The following is a 21,034-nucleotide window of genomic DNA, read 5'->3' on the forward strand; positions in this document are numbered from 1 at the left end:
GTTTTCTCAGTGTTCTCACACTTGATTCAGCTCAACCTTTCAACCATCAACTAAATGCTAATTAATTATGTATTTGTGCAGCAGCTGAAATAAAATCAGGGATGACATCTGGCTAAATAATTATGTAAACGTCTCAGCAGAGTAATTGAGCCGATGCAGTGAGCCTTTTCTATGGTTATAGATGAGAAAGTTACACTGTTACACTGACACATGATGATTAATACTGTCTGCTTATTGTGTGTGTTTACAGCTAGCTGCACTAGCATGTGGTTTTCTCATGCGGTTGTATGCTGGGATAGAGGATAAGGGCTTTATCACACAACTGCACACAGTTGGAGTGGTGGCCCAGTTCGAGAGCCTACTCAGTACATATAGTAAGTATATAAATTACACATGCACACACAAACACATGCACACACTTTTACAGCATTATCTTATTCATTTCTGGAAATGGGTTCGTTCACATCCGTATTGTTGTGTCAGCAGAAAGGGAGTGTGTGGATGTGGCACAATTTATTCTGCATAGACACCAGATTTTTCTGCAAATTGCAAAATAGAGGAAAATGTGCTCATTGATGGAGCAATAACATCAGATTTATAGGCAAATGAAACCCAAACTTTCCTATTTCAAACAAGCTAAAGGTGTACTACTACTATGATTTTTTTCCACCCATATAAACAAACCAAGAGAAAGGATATGATTCCCAAAAGAAATAACCTGTAGTTTCAGAATCAAAATACACCCTATTATGTACTTTATTGATCTCATAGGGAAATTGTTTGGTTGCAGTTGCAAGTAAAAATGCAAGTAAAGTTCAAAGTACAAATTAAAATAAGAAATAGAAATAAATATACATATTAAGGTTCAGAGAAATTAAATGTAATGCTGTTTTCAAGCAGTTATAATGGAGGCAGTTTTTTATATATATTCCTCCCGCACCATGAGGCACATAGGGCACTGACTGCTTATTTGACGTTTCCATAGCAGTTTTTGTTAAGAGGTCGGGTTGCTAGGCCATTGCCCACCCTCCTCCTTTCACAGCCGGGCTTGTAATCATTCATGCTGGAGTACTTTATCCCCATTCCCACAACTGAGCCCCATGGGGAGGGTTAAAGGCCTTGCTCAAGGGATCAAATGTGGCAGCCTGGTGTGGCCAGGAACCAAACCCCCATTCCTGAATCCAAATTACAATGCTTTAACCACTAGTGTACCACCTTCCCCAAATTGCAGTCAGTCAGTCAGACAGACAGACAGACAGACAGACAGTTAGTCAGACTGACAGACAGACAGACAGACAGACAGTCAGACAGTCAGACAGACAGACAGTCAGTAAGACTGACAGACAGACAGACAGACAGTCAGACAGACAGACAAACAGACAGACAGACAGACAGACAGACAGACAGACAGTCAGACAGACAGACAGTCAGTGCACAGTAAAATTCTTTCTTCACAAATTCTTTCTTACTCACACTCCACTGTATTCTGTTTCAGTCACTGTTTGTCTAATAAAAAAAATGTTTTGGGAGATGAGTTTAAATGAATAGCAATCCATTTCCTGTGTGCAAAGAGCGTTAAAAAAGTGATTGAGTATATCAATTGGACAAGCATTCTGTATTTTTGCATATATAAGGAAGGTAAAATTGGCCATTTACACCCCTATAATTATTGTGTTTACACCATGAGTTTGTATTACTCAACTTTAAATGAATTATTTTGGAAAAAAGAAACACAAAAAGGCATAAAGCCTTGACAAAACAAACTGATTAGTCTCTTTGTGCCTTTTACAAACTTCGCTCAATCTGATGACATCACTGCTTCCTTAGTGAGCTCAAGAACAATAGCACGCTGCAGGAGGTACATAAAGCGAGCCGTCATCAACAAAAGCAACACACGCCTGTTTTACCATATAACATAGCTGCACACTACGACACATATCTTATTTCATTTCTCATCAATTCCCCACCAATGGTTTTGTAATCTTTCTGTCCTTCTTCTCCTTTTTTGCTCAGTCTCTTGAGCAAAACTCCATTTACTTACTTCTCATTCAAGCTTGTTTAAATTATTTTGTTGCCTTTAGTTAGTTTTCAAGGCACTCTGTTATCTTACTGCTCCTCCTTATCTCTCTGTTCCCATATTTTCCAAATTATTGTTTTTTAGATGTCTCAGAACCTCTTTTTGTTCACTGCTGGATCTCAGCATTACTGGGGTTTTGTTGCAGCAGGGCTCTGTGGGTACACACCTCACTCATACATATTATTGTTTTTTTAGTTGTCCAAAAGAACATGGGGAGGGATTATTTTGTTTTTATCAAACTGCCGATTGTGTTATCTGTATTTTGGTACTATGTTTAGTACATGGAAAAAAAAAAAAAGAATGAATCTTAGACCCAAAAGTCTATTGCACAATATCAAACAAATAATTGTCAGTCATTCTTCATAAGGGCATCTGTCAAATTCCATCATGTTACATCATGTTTAATTGTGTAAAACAGGAGGTGTACTGTGTGTACACGGAGCGTTGCTTCCCACTCATACATATTATTGTTTTTTTAGCAGTCCAAAAGAACATGAGGGTGTTGATTTTGTGGGCGGGTGGTGTTGGGGGGGTGGGGGCTGGGGTGTTGTATCCTTTTTTGTTACATTACAGCCGTTTGTGTGGTCTGTATTTTGGTACTATGTTTAATACAGAAAAAAGAAGAAGAATGAATCTTAGACCCAAATGTCTATTGCACAATATCAAACTAATGTCAGTCATTCTTGTCTGTCAAATTCCTGGAGGAAAAAAAACCAAACAAGCTGGAAGACGCATTCCTGAGAAAGATCATGAGAATATTTATGATCCCGATGCGTCAGTTTTAAAGTTCTGACTCTGTGTGTAAAAAGCCAGTAGTTAAATGTGTCATAAATGGTTACTCAGTGTTACTGGTTGAGCTTAAGTCACGTACTCTAGCAACCAATGTCAAAGAGCAAACAAATACAAAGAATATGTAAAGTTCCAGGCGTGTGTGTGTGTGTGTGTGTGTGTGTGTGTGGTGTGTGTGACACCAGCAGTGTCCTAACATGCACTTGGTGTAGCTGTGAGTATCCCCCTTTTCAATCAGTGTGTTCGGAGTCCAGCGTGTGTATGTAATAGTATCGAGTAACATTTACCGGGAATTGAACTGTACACAGCTGGAATGCTACATAGTGAAATGAAACAGCAATCGTCCAGGAGCACGTGCAACATAAAACAACACAGTTCTGTGTTTTCTCTTTCCATTCTTAGTCCACACAGACCTACACAAAGGACCAGCTGCAGTTACATAACTGTTACAGATGTGTTCAAACAGCAAAAAAAAATTTCTAAAGAAAAGAAATTACATTATAATAGTAACATAGTAGATATAAACTTATCGTGTTGGTTTGCATTTTGTTTACAGTTTCTTTAGCAGCGGCTTGAGAAAGAATGTGCAAGTTGGATATGCGGTACAATGGTGTTCATTTGAGAGCATGTGTGCGCACAGGGTAACGTTTTTGGCACCCTGGGCGAGATTCCAGTTGTCGTCAACCCCCCTAATGGCTCCGCTTTCATACCACTAAGTTCCACACACTACAGCAGTCATTTACAACCTTCCATTGCAAAGGTTAAACACATTTAATTGAACATGTAAATGTATATTGTATATTAAACTACAGCAGAAAAACAGGAAAATAATTTAAATGGAAAAAGAAACTACTTGAACACAACAATACATTACTGTAACAGCTCTTAAGTATTATCCAATAAGGCACAGTTCCCAGTTTTCAATATAATAACTAGCCACATCCTCGGCGGTGGGGCAGAGGGCATTCACAGGCGGCCCTCATCTGGTTTCGCCCTAGGTGACTGCCTGCCAAGTTTTCAGTGTCTGTAGTGTTAGTTCAGTGTCTGTTATTGAGCAGTCTGATAGCTTTGTAAAAGGAACAGTTGCACAGACTGACCATGAAGGAATAGAAGTGTGTAATGTGTGAACAGGTCTTTATAGTGATATTATTGTTAGCACACAGTTGCACAGTTTCCTTCGAACACACTTGTTGTGTGATCATTTTTGTGCTGCTATGTGTTTGTGTGTGGTGTGAGAGTCATAATTGCTTTCTGTGTGTCAGGTGAGGAGATCGGCATGCTGGAGGATATGGAGGTTGGGATTTCTGATCTACAGGGAGTCACTTTCAAAATCACAGAAGCTGCTTCCGATGACCCCAGCAATCTGCAGCCAACTGTCACTGGCAGACGGTGAGACGTATATATATATATATATATATATATATATATATATATATATATATATATATATATACACACACACACACACACACACACACACACACACTCTATATTGGCAAAAGTTTTCTGACACCTGGTCGTAAGTATAGTATGTCATTTTTAAACATCGCATTCCACAATTAGTCCTAATTTGCTCTTCTAATTCCCTTTACTCTTCTGGGAAGATGTTCCACTAGATTTTGGAGGGCACATGTGGAGGTTTGTGTTCATCAGCCAGAAGGGTGTTAGTAAAGTCAGGTACAGATGTAGGTGATTAGGTCTGCAGTCAGTCTTCACATTCATCCCAAAGGTGTCCAGTAGGGATGAGATCAGAGCTCTATAGTAAGCGACTCAAGATCTTAATGAAGCTCACTTTGTGCACAGGGGCAATGCCATGCTGGAACAGGTTTGGGTTTTCACATTTAAGTGAACGCAATATTTGATTATACTGCATCCAAAGACGTCTTATATAATTGTGTGCCTCCAGATTTGTGGTAACAGTCTGACGAAGAACCACATATAGCAGGAAAGGTGCTTAGAACCCAATACTTTTGTCTCTCTCTCTCTCTCCTCTCTCTCTCTCTCTAATGTTTATTTATTTATTTTTTTTGGGAAATCTCACCAGAAGGGGATATAGAGCCACATCTGATTAAAAACAAGAGCTATTTTAAGTACTGCTTTTCCTGTGGAATGAAACTCTCACACACACACACACACAGCATGGTCTGACTTTAATACTTGGTACATTTTCTAATATCCTCACTCTGCTAAACGGAATGATTTTTCATGTTGGATAGGCACACAAGGAATTTTGAAGAGCTAGGGTTAAAAAAAATAACAGGAAAACGGCACAAATTCATGTGTATAAAATCAGTCAATACGTTACATTTTTGAAAACGTTTCATAATTTCAGCATAGTTCAGAAGATAAATCAGCAGAAATGTGGATTTTATTTGAACTCCAAAGAAGTCAGTGCTTCAGTTAATTGATGACTCAAAGCAAGCTATGGCAGACACCCTGTCAGTGCATTTTTGATCAATGACTATCCAGTTCATGTTAAGGACATTAGCTTATCTGTTACCCAGAGTGTAATAAATTGTCGGTTTTCAATGTGCTCAGAGGTTCGTCATGGTTTCGTTGTTCAAGAGTTTGACGTGCATTACCAAGACCCAAGTTTCATGTCGGAAGTGGGTTTGGGATTGTTCAACAATTAGAGAAGTGGCGGTGTAGGGGTTTATATTTTATAAGGATTAACTATTCCTTTAGGGCCAGGAATATTTGACTATTAACTTTTGAAAACATTTAGCAAGTGGAATATTCTATTGTATTATTTATTATGTCCGGACTATTAAGCGCACTATGTAAGCCACAACTGAATTTTACAAAGATTTTTATTTTAACCATAAATAAGCCGCACCTGTCTATAAGTCTACACTGAAACTAATGAACTTTACACAGGCTTTAACAAAAGAGAGTGTCTGTAACACGGTGTAACGGGTGAAATATATTGTGGCTTCTTTAAGAGCAGAGCGGTATTTTGGGAATAGGCTGCCGCCGCATTTTTCCGGTATTACTGCATGTGTGCAAGACCGAGGAATATGTCCTTATTATTTTCTAATGCTCAGGTTTAAGTTTCTTTGACTAACCCATAACGATGTTGCCAGGAAAAATAAAAAAGCACGAGATTTGGAAACCTGTCTGTGCTTATATGATTTCTGTTGCAACTGGAGTTAGCGAGCTCTCCCTTCACCCAGACTCAACGCGTAACAACGGCTTGTATCTAAACAGTAGCCTACCAAGAAAGTCATTGTTCACTGTCTTCCTCCTTCCTTTCACAACTATTTCTTTCGGAAGTTTTTCTTTTGGCATCGCCGTGCGTTTAAAAATCTCCATCTGTGAAGTTTTTTCTCCCGAAGCCATGCAGCTCAGAACACAGGAGAAGTGCATTATTTCGTTTCCGGTTGAAAATGTCATTGGTCTAATGTTATGAGGTTCAGTTTTTTGGCTTGAAGTTTGTGAAACCGGGAAAAACCCAGGAAAAATCCATAAATTAGCCGCTTTGTTGTTTGAGTAGGAAAAAAGTAGCGGCTTATAGTCCGAAAAATACGGTATAGTAAAAAAAAGCACATCATATAAAATAGATGGTTTTATTTTGGTTACTGAAGCAAGTGTTTAGATTTAGGTGTAGTAAAGCATTTTACTTTACTAGAAATATCTGCAAAAGTTTATTTAAAGTACTAATCTGAAATAATCTGAATGGTGTCCTTGTAGTTGTGACCTGGTTCATAAATCCTTTGGTTTCATTAACCGTTTTGTGTGTGTGTGTGTGTGTGTGTGTGTGTGTGGCAGAGACCATTACACTGTAGAGGTGCCGCTTCCACTCCAAGCCTTCCAGACATTACCAGATGAAGTGCGTCAGGGCAAGCTGTTGCAGGTCTTCCCTGTGCTCTTCAACGTGGGCATCAATGAACAGCAGACAATCGCTGAGAGGTACACAATAACACACAAAAGGACAAAATTCTCACATCCTGTTCACACAGTTATTGGTATAATACATCTTTCTAAATTTCACCATACAGCTGCAAATGTGTTGAATCCCTCCCTTTTTCAACCTTTCCTTCCTTCCTTCCTATCTCTCGTTTAGGTTTGGGGATATTTCCTTACAGGAAAGGATAAATCAGAGAAATTTTGACATTTTAGAGACCTATTATAAGTCACTCGTTGACAGGACTCCATTAGAATGTAAGTTAATATTTCACTCATCACATTTCACTTAACTACACCCTGTACAGTCAATTCCTTTAATGCATTTTTCAGTCTTTTTTGTTTGCTTTTTTCTTCCCAGTGTTTTATTTTTTCATTTTATCTTATTTTAACAATGCACATTTTGTATGCAATTGCAACTATGTAAGACAAGTTGCACGTAGAACTGCCACACAGATGCTCAGCAGAATCATAAATAAAATATCCAAACCTTCTATCGGGTTATGCGTCAATAATAAACTAAAAAACATCCATGAATTCTTTACTAAAAGAGATCAGTTTCTGCGTGTCTAAATAGTTGAGCCATGTTCAGAAGCTCTGCGCAAATGTTTAACTTTGCTGTAACTGGTGTGTGGCAGTTAAAGGAAAAAATGTGTTTGCCCACTTTGATTAACACAGTGCCCCCTTTTCACTCCAGTCTGCAGTTCTGTTTGTTTTGGCAGTTATGCCATGTTGGATTTTTATGCAGGTGGACTTGGGCATTACATCCTGCATAACAAGCTAGTTAGTGTTGTTTTGTTTCTTTTTTTCTTTCTTGCTTATGACATTTTTTCTCTTTATCTCTCTGTCTTAGGTCTGCCTTCTTTTCAGATGCAGCCAGATATTAAGGAGTTGCTTGAAACACTTGGCCAGAATGTAGTAACCAAGAAGAGGAAGAATGTAGAAATTCTTTGGCTTGCAGGAGCGGTAAGACCAGCGACACTTTTGCGTCAAACCGATGAGGAGTAATGAGGAACAAACCCAATTTAGAATGAAGGCCACAAGTTGTGCAGCTTTTGAGCGCACCGAACAATGCAGACGATGTTGTCAAAAACAAGCTGTACTGATCTTTTTCATATCAGATGGTGGTTTTGATCGTTTGTTTTCGCAAAGTTTAATACAGGGTTCTTTTCGTGCAGTAGTGAAAGTGAAGTCTTGTCCTGTGTTCCGATGTGGCATGTGTCTGGAGATTATAGATTGTAAATTGGAAGCGAATATTTGTGACTCATCTCAACAACTGTGGTTGTTTGCCAGTAACAGCAAAAATACAGCTTTGTCACTGAGTCTTTCGTAACTAATGCATACTAATGCAGGCATAATTACAGACTCGAATAACTGAATTCAGGCAACAGTGACTAACAGATGCTGCAGAAACAAATGTAGCAACATATTTTGCACCTTCAAAACCACAAAACTACAAAAAAAGGGTATAAATGACTGTTTTACATGTACAGAAAATATCCTACTTAAAATTCCACACTCAAAAGGTCAGGGCTAAACAGCATTATTTATTGTGATTTAAGTGGTTAGGGTTTGCTTTTGCATTACCACTATTCTCTGGTGCTTCAGACTTTTATCTGAATAAACAGTCTGAATATTTAAACTATGATTTTCCTTCAGCCTAAGCTCTTCATGGGGGTCGAAAATATATTTTTCAAACATCTTAGTGATGTAAAGAAGCTGGAGTCAGAGCTCTAAGGTTAAGGGCCTTTCTCAGGGGCCACACTAGTGTTAGCTTGGCGATACAGGAGCTTAAACCTTTTTAACTTTTCAATCATTAACCCAGAGCCATAACCACTGAGCTACCACCTTCCTCAAACTCAGCTTAGAGCTCTGCCCATAGTCCCTCCTAGACATTCCTAGACATTCCCAGTCTTCATAATTTCACCAGCGGGTCTGGATCTGTTTGTGAACTCCTGATCATCACAACCAGACTTCCCCACACTTTTAATGATGTACGGTTTCCTTTCATTGGAGCTTAGCAGCCCATGATCCAGTCATGGACTGAAAATTAGTGGATATAATAGATCTTAAATAATTTTAAACAGGTCTTAAATGTTCCTATGTCTATGTAACTCTACCTGCACTGCTCACTGAAATGCTCCCACAACACTTTTGAATGTTTTTGTATGTTCGTTTTTTACCGTAGTGCTGCAGTTCTTTCTTTCGCTAGTCCAAATATAATTCTCTGTATTACGACTACAAATAGAGACCAACACGCAACAGCCAATCAGCTTTCTGTTATTGGAGCAAATCTCTCACTCTCCCACAAATGAAAAACTGATTTTCATTTTCAGCTATAGGAAAGTGCAAGTTTAGCAAAAAAATTTATTTAGGGTTTGGTTAAGGCTAGTTGCTAACAACGTATTTGTGCGTTTTTGATGTAGGTCATAAAATAATAAATAATAAATGGATATGTGGTACAGAGAACAGTGGCAGTGTCATTAACACATACTGTATTGTTTTTTCAACAATGACCACTCTTGTATTAAGTACTGTACCTTACTGGTGACTAATTCACAGCTGTATTAGCATAACTTAAGTCACCTCACAGATTAGCGCTAAGCAAATATTAGACACCATATTTGTGATTATGACGCACAATCCAACTTCCTTTGCCAAATACACGCACCTGTACGTACAGTACACACCCACAAACCACACAATTCAGGCTGTGAATTTGTGTTACAGTTGCATAACTATCTTTTCGCCACCAATTAGCATAGTTTCTAGTTAAAAGGAAGTTCTATTGGAATGATTTTGTTATTGACTATGTCAAATGAGAGGGATTTTTTCTTTTTTTTTTTCTTTTTTTGGTCACCATCAAGTGTCTTTATAGGAAGTTGCTCTTCGAGTGATAAAAGAATTTGGATTGTAGCCAGGAAAATGTGACAGGCCTGTGTTTCACTTTGTACTTTGTTCCTTCATGCATATTATCTTTCTGCTATGGGTATAATATGGGCATAAAATATGACCTTGCGGTTTGTCAGGTGGCTTTTACCCAGAAAGCATGTCATTTCTCTGCAGCACAGTTTATTTAGAGCATTACGTTGAATACATATGTGCCTGAATTGTTCCAGAACTAACATTGGGAGGGTCAAATTCTTTCCAGTGCCTTGATTTATGGCTGTCTGTACAAATCGTTGTAACAAGTCATTGTTGATGTTACTGTGATTTCTATTGTTATAATCGAAATACATCTTCTGTCCTGTCAGATTTGTCGGCGGCTTAACGGGATCCGCTTCACCAGCTGTAAGAGTGCCAAAGACAGGACGTCCATGTCGGTGACGCTGGAACAGTGTGCCCTGCTGAGGGACGAGCACCAGCTCCATAAGGACTATTTTGTCCGGGCGCTGGACTGCATGCGCAGGTAATTTCCTCACAAAGTGCTTTGGTTCACTTTTATCCTGATTCATCATCAACATTTCTCCCCTTCTGACACCTACTTCACATAAGTCTACAGGCACTTAATGAAGGCCTATAATACTCTATAAACTAATGTTCGCTTGCCTTAATTACAAGCATTTTATCTAACTTAATTCAAGTACCCTGGCACTCAGAACCATTATTTATAATCATTTAACTTACACGCCAAATTATTACCACAATGCATCATTCTAATTTTCCACTTTACTCCTCAGTTCTTACATTAAGCTACTGAGAGAACGCTAGGTTTTATTAGTCCTGTTTGAAAATGAAGTGTCCATCATTTAATCTGTACGCATTTTCACAGGCCAAACCGATTCATAAATTCACATCACATTTGCTGAGGCTTACGTTTTATTTTAAATTCACACGTATGCTGATGAAAAACGATTCTACCAATCCTTTACTATATATCGAGGTAAAAAAAAAATGGATAGGATTGGAATTGAATTTAAAAAAGCTATTTCATTTTGGACATAAAAATATTTACATATAAAGAGGTTTACTATATTTATACATTATACTATATCTATACAATACAAGTGATGTTTATGGGATAGAGTTTTAACCGGAAATGCTTTAGAAGAAAAATAATATGAGAAGAATATAGAAGTGAAAGAAAGTGAAAGTGGAAGAGCATGTCCTCAGCACAGGGTTTAAAAAATAAATAACTTCGCTGTTGCACTACCAGTCAATCAGAAATGCAGGCATTTCAAAATGTTTTGAAAGAAATTGTTGCATTAATTATTTTATATTTAGTAGTGAGTTCTATTAAAAAGCAAATGCCTCTGAGCTCCTTTCTTAAGTAATATCTGTTTGGTGATGACACGGTAAACAATACCTCCTGATTAAAATTCCACTAATCATCAAGTTAAGGTGAAAGCAGTTACTGTAGTTTGGTATATTTTGACATCAAGAAAGAGTGGCGATGTGACCTTAGATCCTTTCCTCACTCACGAACGCTTTCGCTTCACTTTCTGTGCCTCTTTTGAGGAAAACGAGTTCCCGTTTCTTTATATTCCTTTTAAAAGCATTTGGAATCTGTGATTTGGAAACGCCTTTTGTTTCTGTATAAACCTACAACATTGAAACTAAAAAAAAAAGGAGGATCACATGCAACATGAACTCCCTTGGTATTTCCACTTTTCAGAGGCTTTTGTGATCTGATTGCTGTACATATTGATAACAAGAGGTTTTAAGATGATTGTAATGTAGGTCTGACTATAAGCTGATTCTTATATAAATAATTTATGCTGCTTATATAAATAATTGTTTATTTATACGCTTCTTGAATTTCCTTTGGTAAGAATGAGATTCCGGTTATTAAGTTATTTTTAGTAGCACTGCACAAATAAGGGACACATCCTCCATAACATGCCATTTAAGGAGAGAATAATCCAGAACAAGCAAAATGTGGGTGATGTAATAAAAAAGCAGTACATACTGTAGAATGCTTGCATTTTTAAGTAATGGATCCATGCTTGAATGAAATCCACTTCTTAATACCACCACTATCATGTCACAATTATAGAAACCATCAATACAATACAAAAACGCAATATAACAACGCACTGCATTACAGAGAGAGAGGCATTTCACATATGGAGGGTGAATACCATTTTACTAAAGCAATAAACCCAGTTAAGACTCCAAACATCTACACTACAATAAAATAAAATAAAATAAAATACAACCTACTTACCAGAGATGCAGACTCATAATGTGCACCGCTCCTCAGAGGCTGTAAGCCAGTGGTACCGCTCGTATTCACTGGTCTGGAAGTGGTGAACAAACAGTTTCCTGGCAGAGACAAGCTAGCTAGCTTCGGGGTTGGCCGACCTTCTCACGATGTCTAGCTTTTTTTCAGAATGTATTTTTAAGTATCACCGAGACTAAATCAATTTCTCTTTTTCCGTAGGCATAAAAAAGTCTAACTCGGATGTATTAAAGTGTGCAGACTTTTGCCAGTCGAACTTGGCTATAACAGTTTCCCTCTGACAACCAATTAGAGAACGGAAAAAAGCTAGCTGCCCTGTGAGGCGAATATAAAATTTGATTGGTTAAAAAGCAGAGCTTTTTCTTAAGGAGACTATGGTAAAAAAAAGGTGAGCAGAAAAAACTTTGCAGGCCCTGGGCAGATTAGATTGACATAGCAGCACATAGAGGCTGAAATCTGATTGGACAAAAAATCTTACATCCACATACACGTACTGGAAGCAGTGCAGCCAAGAGAAATGCTACGAAATGAAGAGAATAAACTGTTGGGAATGTCAGTGTTTAGACCAGCAGAGAAGCCTTTGCTGGCCCTGACCGCCCACCACTGGGTACAGATCAGGTCGGATGAAAGGGCAACTGCTGCAGAAGTGATAAGGAAGACAGCTAAGAAGGTACTTGGTGTGACATCTGGAAAGAGAAAAGAAGAGAAAGAGACGTGGTGGTGGAATATGGAAGTGCAGGAAAACATAAGGAGAAAGAGGTTGTCGAAACAGGATTGGGATCGGCAGAAAGATGAGAAAAGTAGGCAGGAGTACAAGGAGATACAGCAGCAGGTAAAGAGGGATGTGGCTAAAGCCAAGAAAAAGGCATATGAGGAGCTGTATGAGAAGTTGGACACTAAATAAGGAGAAAAGGATTTATACTGATTGGCCAGACAGAGGGACCGAGCTGGGAAGGATGTGCTACAAGTTACAGTAATAAAGGATGGAGATGGAAATGTGTTGACTAGTGAGAAGAGTGTGTTGAGACGATGGAGGGAGTATTTTGAGCAGCTGATGAACGAGGAAAATGAGAGATAGATAAGTTTGTTTGATGTGGAGATGTAGGAAGTGGATCGGATTAGTAAAGATGAAGAGTGGAAAGTCGGTTGGACCAGATAACATACCAGTAGAAGCATGGAGATGTTTAGGAGAGATGGCATTGTTTAACAAGATTTTGGAAGGTGAGAGGATGCCTGAGGAATGGAGAATGAGTGTGCTGGTACCGATCTTTAAGAATAAGGGAGATGTGCAGACCTGCAGTAACTACAGGGGAATTAAGTTGATCAGTCACACCATGAAGTTATGAGAAAAAGTAGTGGAAGCCAGGCTGAGAGAAGAGGTGACCATCTACAGACGCAATATTTGCTTTGAGAATGTTGATGGAGAAGTATAGAGAAGGTCAGAAGGAGTTGCATTGTGTGTTTGTGGATTTAGAGAAAGCGTAGGACAGGGTGCCGAGAGAGGAGTTGTGGTATTGTATGAGGAAGTCAGGTGTGTCAGAGAAGTATGTAAGGGTAAAGGAGGTGCAATTAAGATGGTCTGGACATGTGCAGAGAAGGGACATGGGGTATATTAGCAGTAGAATGCTGAGGATGGAGCCACCATGAAGGAGGAAAAGAGGAAGACCAAGGAGAAGGTTTGTGGATGTGGTGAGGGAAGACATGCAGGCAGTCTCAGTTTCAGGGTGTTTCTAATCTTCTTATAGTCGCTGCCATTTTTGTGGACAGGAACAACACTAATTCTCAAATCCTCAGAGAGTTCTTTTCTACGAGGTGCCATGTTGAACATCCAGTGGTCAGTATGAGAGAATTTTACTCAAAACAACCAAATTTCACCTGCTAATGTAAGATACACAAATTTGTATGGTCCTGTCAAGCAGACAGAAATATGAACATGATGAATAGGACATGTGGCTTTGAATGGTTACGCAACGTACAGCTGTTATCACTTAGGGTGTACTCACTTTTGCTGCCAGCTTTTTTGACAATAATGGCTGTATGTTGAGTTTTTTTTAAAGGACAGAAAAATCTGTACTGCTCTACAAGCTGCACATTGCACATATATCCAAGTTTCATGTCTATAGTGGTGTCACTCAGGGAGTTATACTGCAATGGTTGCTTAAATGTGAGGGGTGTACTCACTCTTGTGAGATGCTATATGTATTTGTTTATTGTAGTGAGTGATTAATAGATAATTAATATGTACAATTTCTGGATTTATGACTTACTAAATTTCTATATAATTATTGATGGAAAACTTTGGAACTATAATATCTGTGAGGATAAAACTTGGTTGATGTAGAATGGAATTAAATTCCAGGAATGTTTTAAAGTTGAACACATTAACCACCATTAACTAAAGGGCAGCTTATTGTTTTTTGTTTTTTTGCGCATCTTGTGTATTGTACTAACGTGGATGTTCAGGTTCCATCAAAGGTGCATGATAAATTTCATTAAATTAATTAGATTTCACTAAATTAGCTATTATAACTGCAAGTTGCCTTTGATTAGGTCAACATCTTAAATCTTTATTAAAACAAGACATTCAGCTATACCATTTTACATGAGAATCTTTTTTTAAGGACTCAGTGACCCTGACCCTGTGACAGCGGTCATTCCGTTGTCTTGAGGTCATTTTCATCAAGACATGCAGTGTTCAACCTACTGTTTTTTTCTGTTATGCAGCAGCTGGTAGAGCATCAGCACTAACATTGTTCAAGATTTTCGACCGATTCCCCACAGCACACACAGCTTCTGTAGCACTTTGCCAGATGTGTTTTCCCCTTAGGGATCAGCACACCCAGCTTCTTTCTAGCATTTTGCCACATGTGTGTTTTCCTTAGAGATCATAATATTTACTGTGTCACTGTTGGTTTCTTCCTGGAACCCAATGTTCTAAAGGAATACATTTACTCAATTATTGTAATTGGGTTTTTTTTCTTATTAATCTACATTCAGTACCCCATAATGACAAAATGAAAACAGAAGTCAAGACATTAAAAGAAAAAAAGAGAAAAAAAAAAAATCACACATAGGTTTTCAGATCCTTTATTCAGTACTTAGTTGAAGCACTTTTGGCAGCGATTACAACCTCGAGTGCTGTGGAACAGGTTTTTATTAAGGATATTTCTTTAATTTGCTCTATCAGTCCCTGCTGCAGAAAAACACCTTCACTATTCAGATGGTTTTGGGTAGGGGATGAGCAGTACCTGATTTTCTACAGACATAACATTAACAATTGAGGCAGGCCAATCTTGGTTTTATATGACCAGAGAAACTTGTTCTAGACAGTCTGAGATTCCTCCGGGTGCCTGTTGGAAACTTAAATTGGGGTCCAAGCCCTGATTGTTGAAAGGCTGCAGTTATGGTTGTGCACCTGGAATTTTGTCCCATTTCCACACAGGATCGCCAGAGCTCAGTCAGAGTGACCATCAGATTCTTGGTCAACTCTCTTACTAAGACCTTTTTACCACGATTGCTCAGTTTGGTCATGCGACCAGCTGTTGGCAGTGTCTTTTAAAATATTGAGAATTCTCAAGGCCACTGTGCTTTTTGGAATCTTAAGTGCAGCAGCATTCTTTCTTGTAGCCTTCCCCAGATCATTGCAACAATCATGTCTCTGAGCTCTCTAGGCAGTTTCTTTGTACTCATGACATGGTTTTTGCTCTGATATGCACTGTCAGCTGTGAGACTTTATATAGAGAGTGTATGCCTTTCCAAATAATGTCCAATCGATACATTTTTCCACAGGTAGGTTCCAGTCAAGGTGTAAAAACATCTCAGCAATGCTCAAGAAAAATGGGAAGCATCTAAGCTAATGTTCAAGTGTTATTGTAAAGGGTCTGAAAACTTTTGTACTTTTGTGATATTTAATTTTTTTGGTAAAAAAAAAAAAAAAAAAAAAAAAAGTGATATTTCTAATATTCTTTTTTTAAGACACAGTGTAGATTAATGAGAAAAAAATCGATACATTTGATCAATTGAGTATCAGGCTGCAACCAAACAAAATGTAAAAAAAATTGAATACTTTCTGAATGCACTGTAAATTGTAAATAAACTTTATCTAAATGATATTTGTAAACCACCCATTAAAAGTAACACTAGCTCAGGTGTTTAAAGGCCTCATACTGGTTACTGTACAAGTAGCTTGTTTCAGAAAAAAAAGAATAGCAGGCTGGCAGAACCGGTTTATACTGTTCACATAACATTTACATCAGTCAGATTCTGCATCATCATTGTTCATATTTATTGTTGCTATAAGACCTGTGTAGATTAGGACAGAGGATTCCAACCACCTTGTTGCTTCCTGGTCACAAGAACATTCTGTGCGAAATGTCTATGGACATGATGTTGTATTATTTATTGTGCGTTTTGCCCTTTTAATAACCACTATCTACATCTACATACAGTGTCATTTCAGAAAACATTATTTCTACACTTGCAGCAGTTTCAGTCGATTATTGAAGTGTTAAACAAACATTCCTTTATTTTTTTTTCATTCCTTATTATTTTTAGTGCAGGTGGTAAGGAAAAAAACATCTGCTGTTGATGAGTCTGTTACCGATGAGAAAACGGGGAAAAAAGAAAGCAGGCTTTAACCCAAAAATATAACGTACAGTTTACATTCTCGAAACCCCATGTGTGTAATATGTTCATTAGTTGTGAGTCTGTGAAACTAACAAGGTTTTTTCACATCATGAGACTAAGCACTCAGTATTGAGCGACAACCCATTCGATGGCTTTGGTGATATATTTATACTATTTATATATTTATACTGTACATATATATATATTTTTCTAGCTGTAACACGAAAGACAGAGAAGTCTTTGAAAGGTTGTTTTTTTTTAAGGGGACATTTATTTCACATTTATGAAAGGAAGCAGGGTTGTAAGTTCTCTTAGGTCTGGTTATGCATTAGATTCCAAAAAATGACTTTTGCTGTTTTGTATGTGTGTGTGTAAAAGAGAGAGAGAGAGAGAGAGAGAGAGAGAGAGAGCATTTTTGTACGTCGTTTTGGACAAGGGCGCCTGCTAAATGTTGCAAATGTAAACGTAAATGAGAGAGACACAGAGATAGAGAGATCTGCTTTTGAGGGAATGGCTCGTAGCTACAACATTTATGAGAATAGAAACTAACTTCTCTTGGAAATTGCACAACATTTAAAATGGTTAAATGGGTACAAATGAACAAAATGTCATCATTGTTGGCAGATTGCTGAGCTGTTAAACACGTCCTGGAAGTAAGAGCTCTATACTTCTATCCGTAATTTTCATATTACATCTCAACTGGATCCTGTTATTACTTACCTCCAAGTTAAGCCAGGTGTTTTTTGGTATTTCAACAGCATACATCTTGTACAGTACACAGTGAAATAAGACAACGTTTCTCTCTACACTATGGACTAAGATGCTACATAAAAACAACACCGAACCACACAAGACAACACAGAACCAGCACTAAGCAGACTCACACACACATGACTACATAAAGTGCACATTTTGCCTATGCAACACAGTACAGTAATTGATATGATAACAGATATATATAGATATACAGGAAATAGTTATTCTAGGACTTTGAGCTTGGCCTTAATTATGACCTAACCACTTATGATTGTAGATATGAAAGTTTATGCTAAAGGCAGACATTTTAACATCTTGGTGGCGACGTGCTTCCTGATTATTTTCACTTTAGGAGGTAAATAGAGGGTTTTTTTTCCTGGCTGAAAAGTCAGCACACTGTGCAGCAGGGGATTCATATGTCACAGGAACATGTTTACAAGTGAAAGGTGTGAAATGTGTGGTTTTATTTTCTGTTGGTTTTGTAGGTGTTTATATTTAAAAAGGATGTGTTAACTACAGTCACAAATTTGCACTTTAAAGCCAATGATGCACGTACAATGTACTGTAGCTTAGATTAAATAGTACTTTGAGGTCATATCTGTAAACACTTAATGAGTTATTCAGGTAATTATTGTGCCACAGACCATAAACTAAATTAAATTGGACAGAATAATCCTCTATGCGAACTCTCTTCTTTCTGAACTAACGTCACTAGCCATTTAACTTTTAGAGATATGTTTCGTTAAATAGTTTGCATAATTCGATCTGGTTTCAGATTCCATCTATATGCTCAATGGATTAGTTTGTAACCGTTAATGCAGCACCTGCTGTTTTTCATCACTTAAAACATAGTGGGGTTTCGGTTCTGCATTGTTGCGCACAGCGATGTGATTGCATATGTTTTCCCTTGCGAATGAGCGACAATGTATTTTATCAGAAGATCTTGCACAACCAAGATAGAGGGCAGAGTGTAGGTGGGAAATAGATTAACATCATTGGCTTATTACTTTCCGAATCTAAAATACACTATATAGACAAAAGTTTGTAGACACTTGATTGTACGATTTGTATGAGCTTTTTTGAACATTTCCATTTAGTCTCCATTTAGTTTTATAACAATCTCCACTCTTCTGGGAAGATGTTTCACTAGATTTTGGAGTGTGCTTGTGGAGATTTGTGCTTATTCAGCCACAGGGGTGTTAGTAAACATAGGTAGGTGTAGGTGAGGAGGCCTGGGGTGCAGTCAGCATTATAATTAATTCCAAAAGTGTTCACTAGGGTTGAGGTCAGAGCTCCATAGCAGGCCACTCAAGATCTTCCTCTCCAGCCCAAGTTGGAATTGTCATGCTGGGTCTCTTAATTCAAGTAAAGGGAAAATGTAATGCTACCACATCTAAAGATATTCTATACAATTGCCTACCTCCAACTTTGTGAGGAGGAACCACAAATGTACATGTTTTCATGCTAGTTTTCTTGACGTGCCCTCGCTATATTGCTAAAAGTATTTCATTTAGCCAAGCACAGATGATAGTATTACTGCCTTATTACTCCTCACAAGTCCCATTAAAGATGAATTCCCACTTCATTTAAAGATCTACCTTGGATCCACCTGGACTCTGCTCATGATAAAGCAGGTACCTTTTGCCTGTTTGCTAAACAAGAATTTGCCAAAAGCTTGTTATTATGAAGGTTAAAAAAATAAGTGCTTGAGGCAGCTTTTTTTTTGTTGTTCTTCAGAAACCATCTAAACCATCTAAAGACTCTTGGCAACAGTTTTTAAAGCTTGAAAGAACACACACTGTCCCTGTGTGTGGGGCGTGTATGTGTGTGAGTGAGAGAAAATGAGTGGGAGAGAGGGAAATAAGCAACTCATTCAACACTATTGGGAAAATCCCAGCTAGCGTTAGCATTTCTTTGGATCGTAAAAGAGCAGAAGCTATTCCTTTAAAGAGCAAATAAATATATCATTGTTGTGGGGTCTTTTTTTTGTTGCTGAAAATGAAAGTAAAATGCAGAATAGCTTCCATTATGTGAGAGTTGAATAAAACTGCAGTCATATATGGCTTTCTTCATGTTACGTCTATGCAGCTCCATTCATTATTCATACCCTAATGCGTATTTCATGTCACCAGCCACATATCAGCGAGTGTGGGATGTGTGTGCGCCTGTGTCTTTGGGATAAATTTTAATTTTACTAACCCTCTTACACTTGTCTGTGTGTTTATCTCTCTCTTTCTGCCTTTCTTTCTCTTTCTCTGTCTCTCTCTCTCTCTCTGTCCTCGGCTCGTTCAGCAGTCGGCTGGCCCAGGGCGAAGGTGCCCAATGGGACGACCCTGAGGCAGGCTCCGTAGCCAATCACAAGCCGGCACCACGCCAATTCTACCCAATCGCTCTTCTGCTCGTTAGCTCTCACCTGCTGGTAGTGTGGCTCATTTTAAGTCTTGTTTTCCTGCTTGCAAAATATCAATAAACTGCTGATTATACCATAAAGACCCTCGTGCTGTCTAACTTTGTTCTTCGCTTGCTCTGGGTGTGAAACGCACCCTCTCTTTTTTGCCATGCCTCAGGGGTGTTTACTTGTTTACTCATTTCTCATTTCCCTGCGCTGTAATCCTCTTTAACAGCTTTCTCTGGGGTTTGCTTGTTTTGTTTCTCACTTCACAGCAGTCGCACATTAGAAAGGAAGTCATTATGGCATGTAATAAGGCAGCAGGTTTTTAAGCTCAAACTATTATTACATCTAGTCCAGCCATTCGACACTAAAGCAACGTGCAGCCGCGAGCTCAATGTCGGTCTTATTTCTTATGAGGCCATTGCATCATTCGCTCAGACTGCCAAGAGTTGCAAGACGATCCCCTTAACTCTGGCCTCTGACTTAGTACATCATTTCATGCTCTGACTTGAGCAGTCAGGCAAGTTGTGTTTTAGATATTTTGATTGGTTTTGTTTAATGGAATTGTAATTGTCAGTGTTTGTTCTGGATTTGGTGTTCACACAGTTAAATGTTGAGCACAGGTTCAAACTTGCAATTGTTTCATTTTAGCCTTTATTCAGCTCTAAATACCAGACCAGCAATATGTGAGGAATGAAGCATGCAGCATTAATTCATTTCCAATGACAGCACACCAAGTGTTTTATTTTTCTCATGCTACAGCAATTTGCCAACAATGTCTTTTTTCTCTATTTATCCAAAATGAATTAGCGAAAATTGACCACAACCCTACCAAAGATTATCAAGTGCTCACTGAAGACGAATACCTGAATAATGATATATGACATGATTTTTAACCATTAAGAGTTGCGTTCAATGTTGCTGAACAGCCACAAGACAAGTTAGTCTCATCACTTACACCAAAGCAGTTTATAGTACAGTTTGGGATGCGACTGAGAAACTGAAACTCCTGTTCTGAAGCCTTTCCCATGGCAGCACCGACACTGGAGACTCCTTCTATAATAATCATCTCCTTACCATATCAATAACCATCTGTTTAGTTTTACACTTGTGTAATGTGGATCGTGCTTCATATATCTTCTTATGAATGAGATTTTACTGTAGAAAATGTATGTAACCTGTAATATAGACTTTGAATAAAAAAACTTAAGATGCAATAATATGTGCAGCTCAATAATGGGCATCATCAGCATTACTCTCATCCTCTCATAACTCCATTATCATCTCTCCTTCTCTCCATCTCCCTGTC

General features: G+C 38.2%; 1 protein-coding gene across 10 annotated transcripts in view; it reads left to right on the forward strand.

The window, feature by feature from the left end:
- inpp4b (inositol polyphosphate-4-phosphatase type II B) overlaps positions 1–21,034 on the forward strand; it is a 235,419-nt gene that overhangs the window by 213,699 nt on the left and 686 nt on the right. For 6 of the 10 annotated variants that reach the window (XM_046835908.1, XM_046835915.1, XM_046835922.1 and 3 more), the window contains 7 exons: positions 251–374; positions 4,129–4,255; positions 6,635–6,775; positions 6,930–7,027; positions 7,623–7,735; positions 10,024–10,178; positions 19,626–21,022. In XM_046835908.1, coding sequence (XP_046691864.1) covers positions 251–374; positions 4,129–4,255; positions 6,635–6,775; positions 6,930–7,027; positions 7,623–7,735; positions 10,024–10,178; positions 19,626–19,803 — 936 coding nt within the window. In that variant the 3' untranslated portion in view covers positions 19,804–21,022. Of the gene's footprint in view, positions 1–250; positions 375–4,128; positions 4,256–6,634; positions 6,776–6,929; positions 7,028–7,622; positions 7,736–10,023; positions 10,179–19,625; positions 21,024–21,034 lie in introns of those variants that run through there. The other 4 variants (XM_046835884.1, XM_046835892.1, XM_046835927.1 and 1 more) reach the window with 3 other exon arrangements.

This window comes from Silurus meridionalis, chromosome 2 (genome assembly GCF_014805685.1).
Source record: "Silurus meridionalis isolate SWU-2019-XX chromosome 2, ASM1480568v1, whole genome shotgun sequence".
Taxonomy (NCBI): Eukaryota; Metazoa; Chordata; class Actinopteri; order Siluriformes; family Siluridae; genus Silurus; species Silurus meridionalis.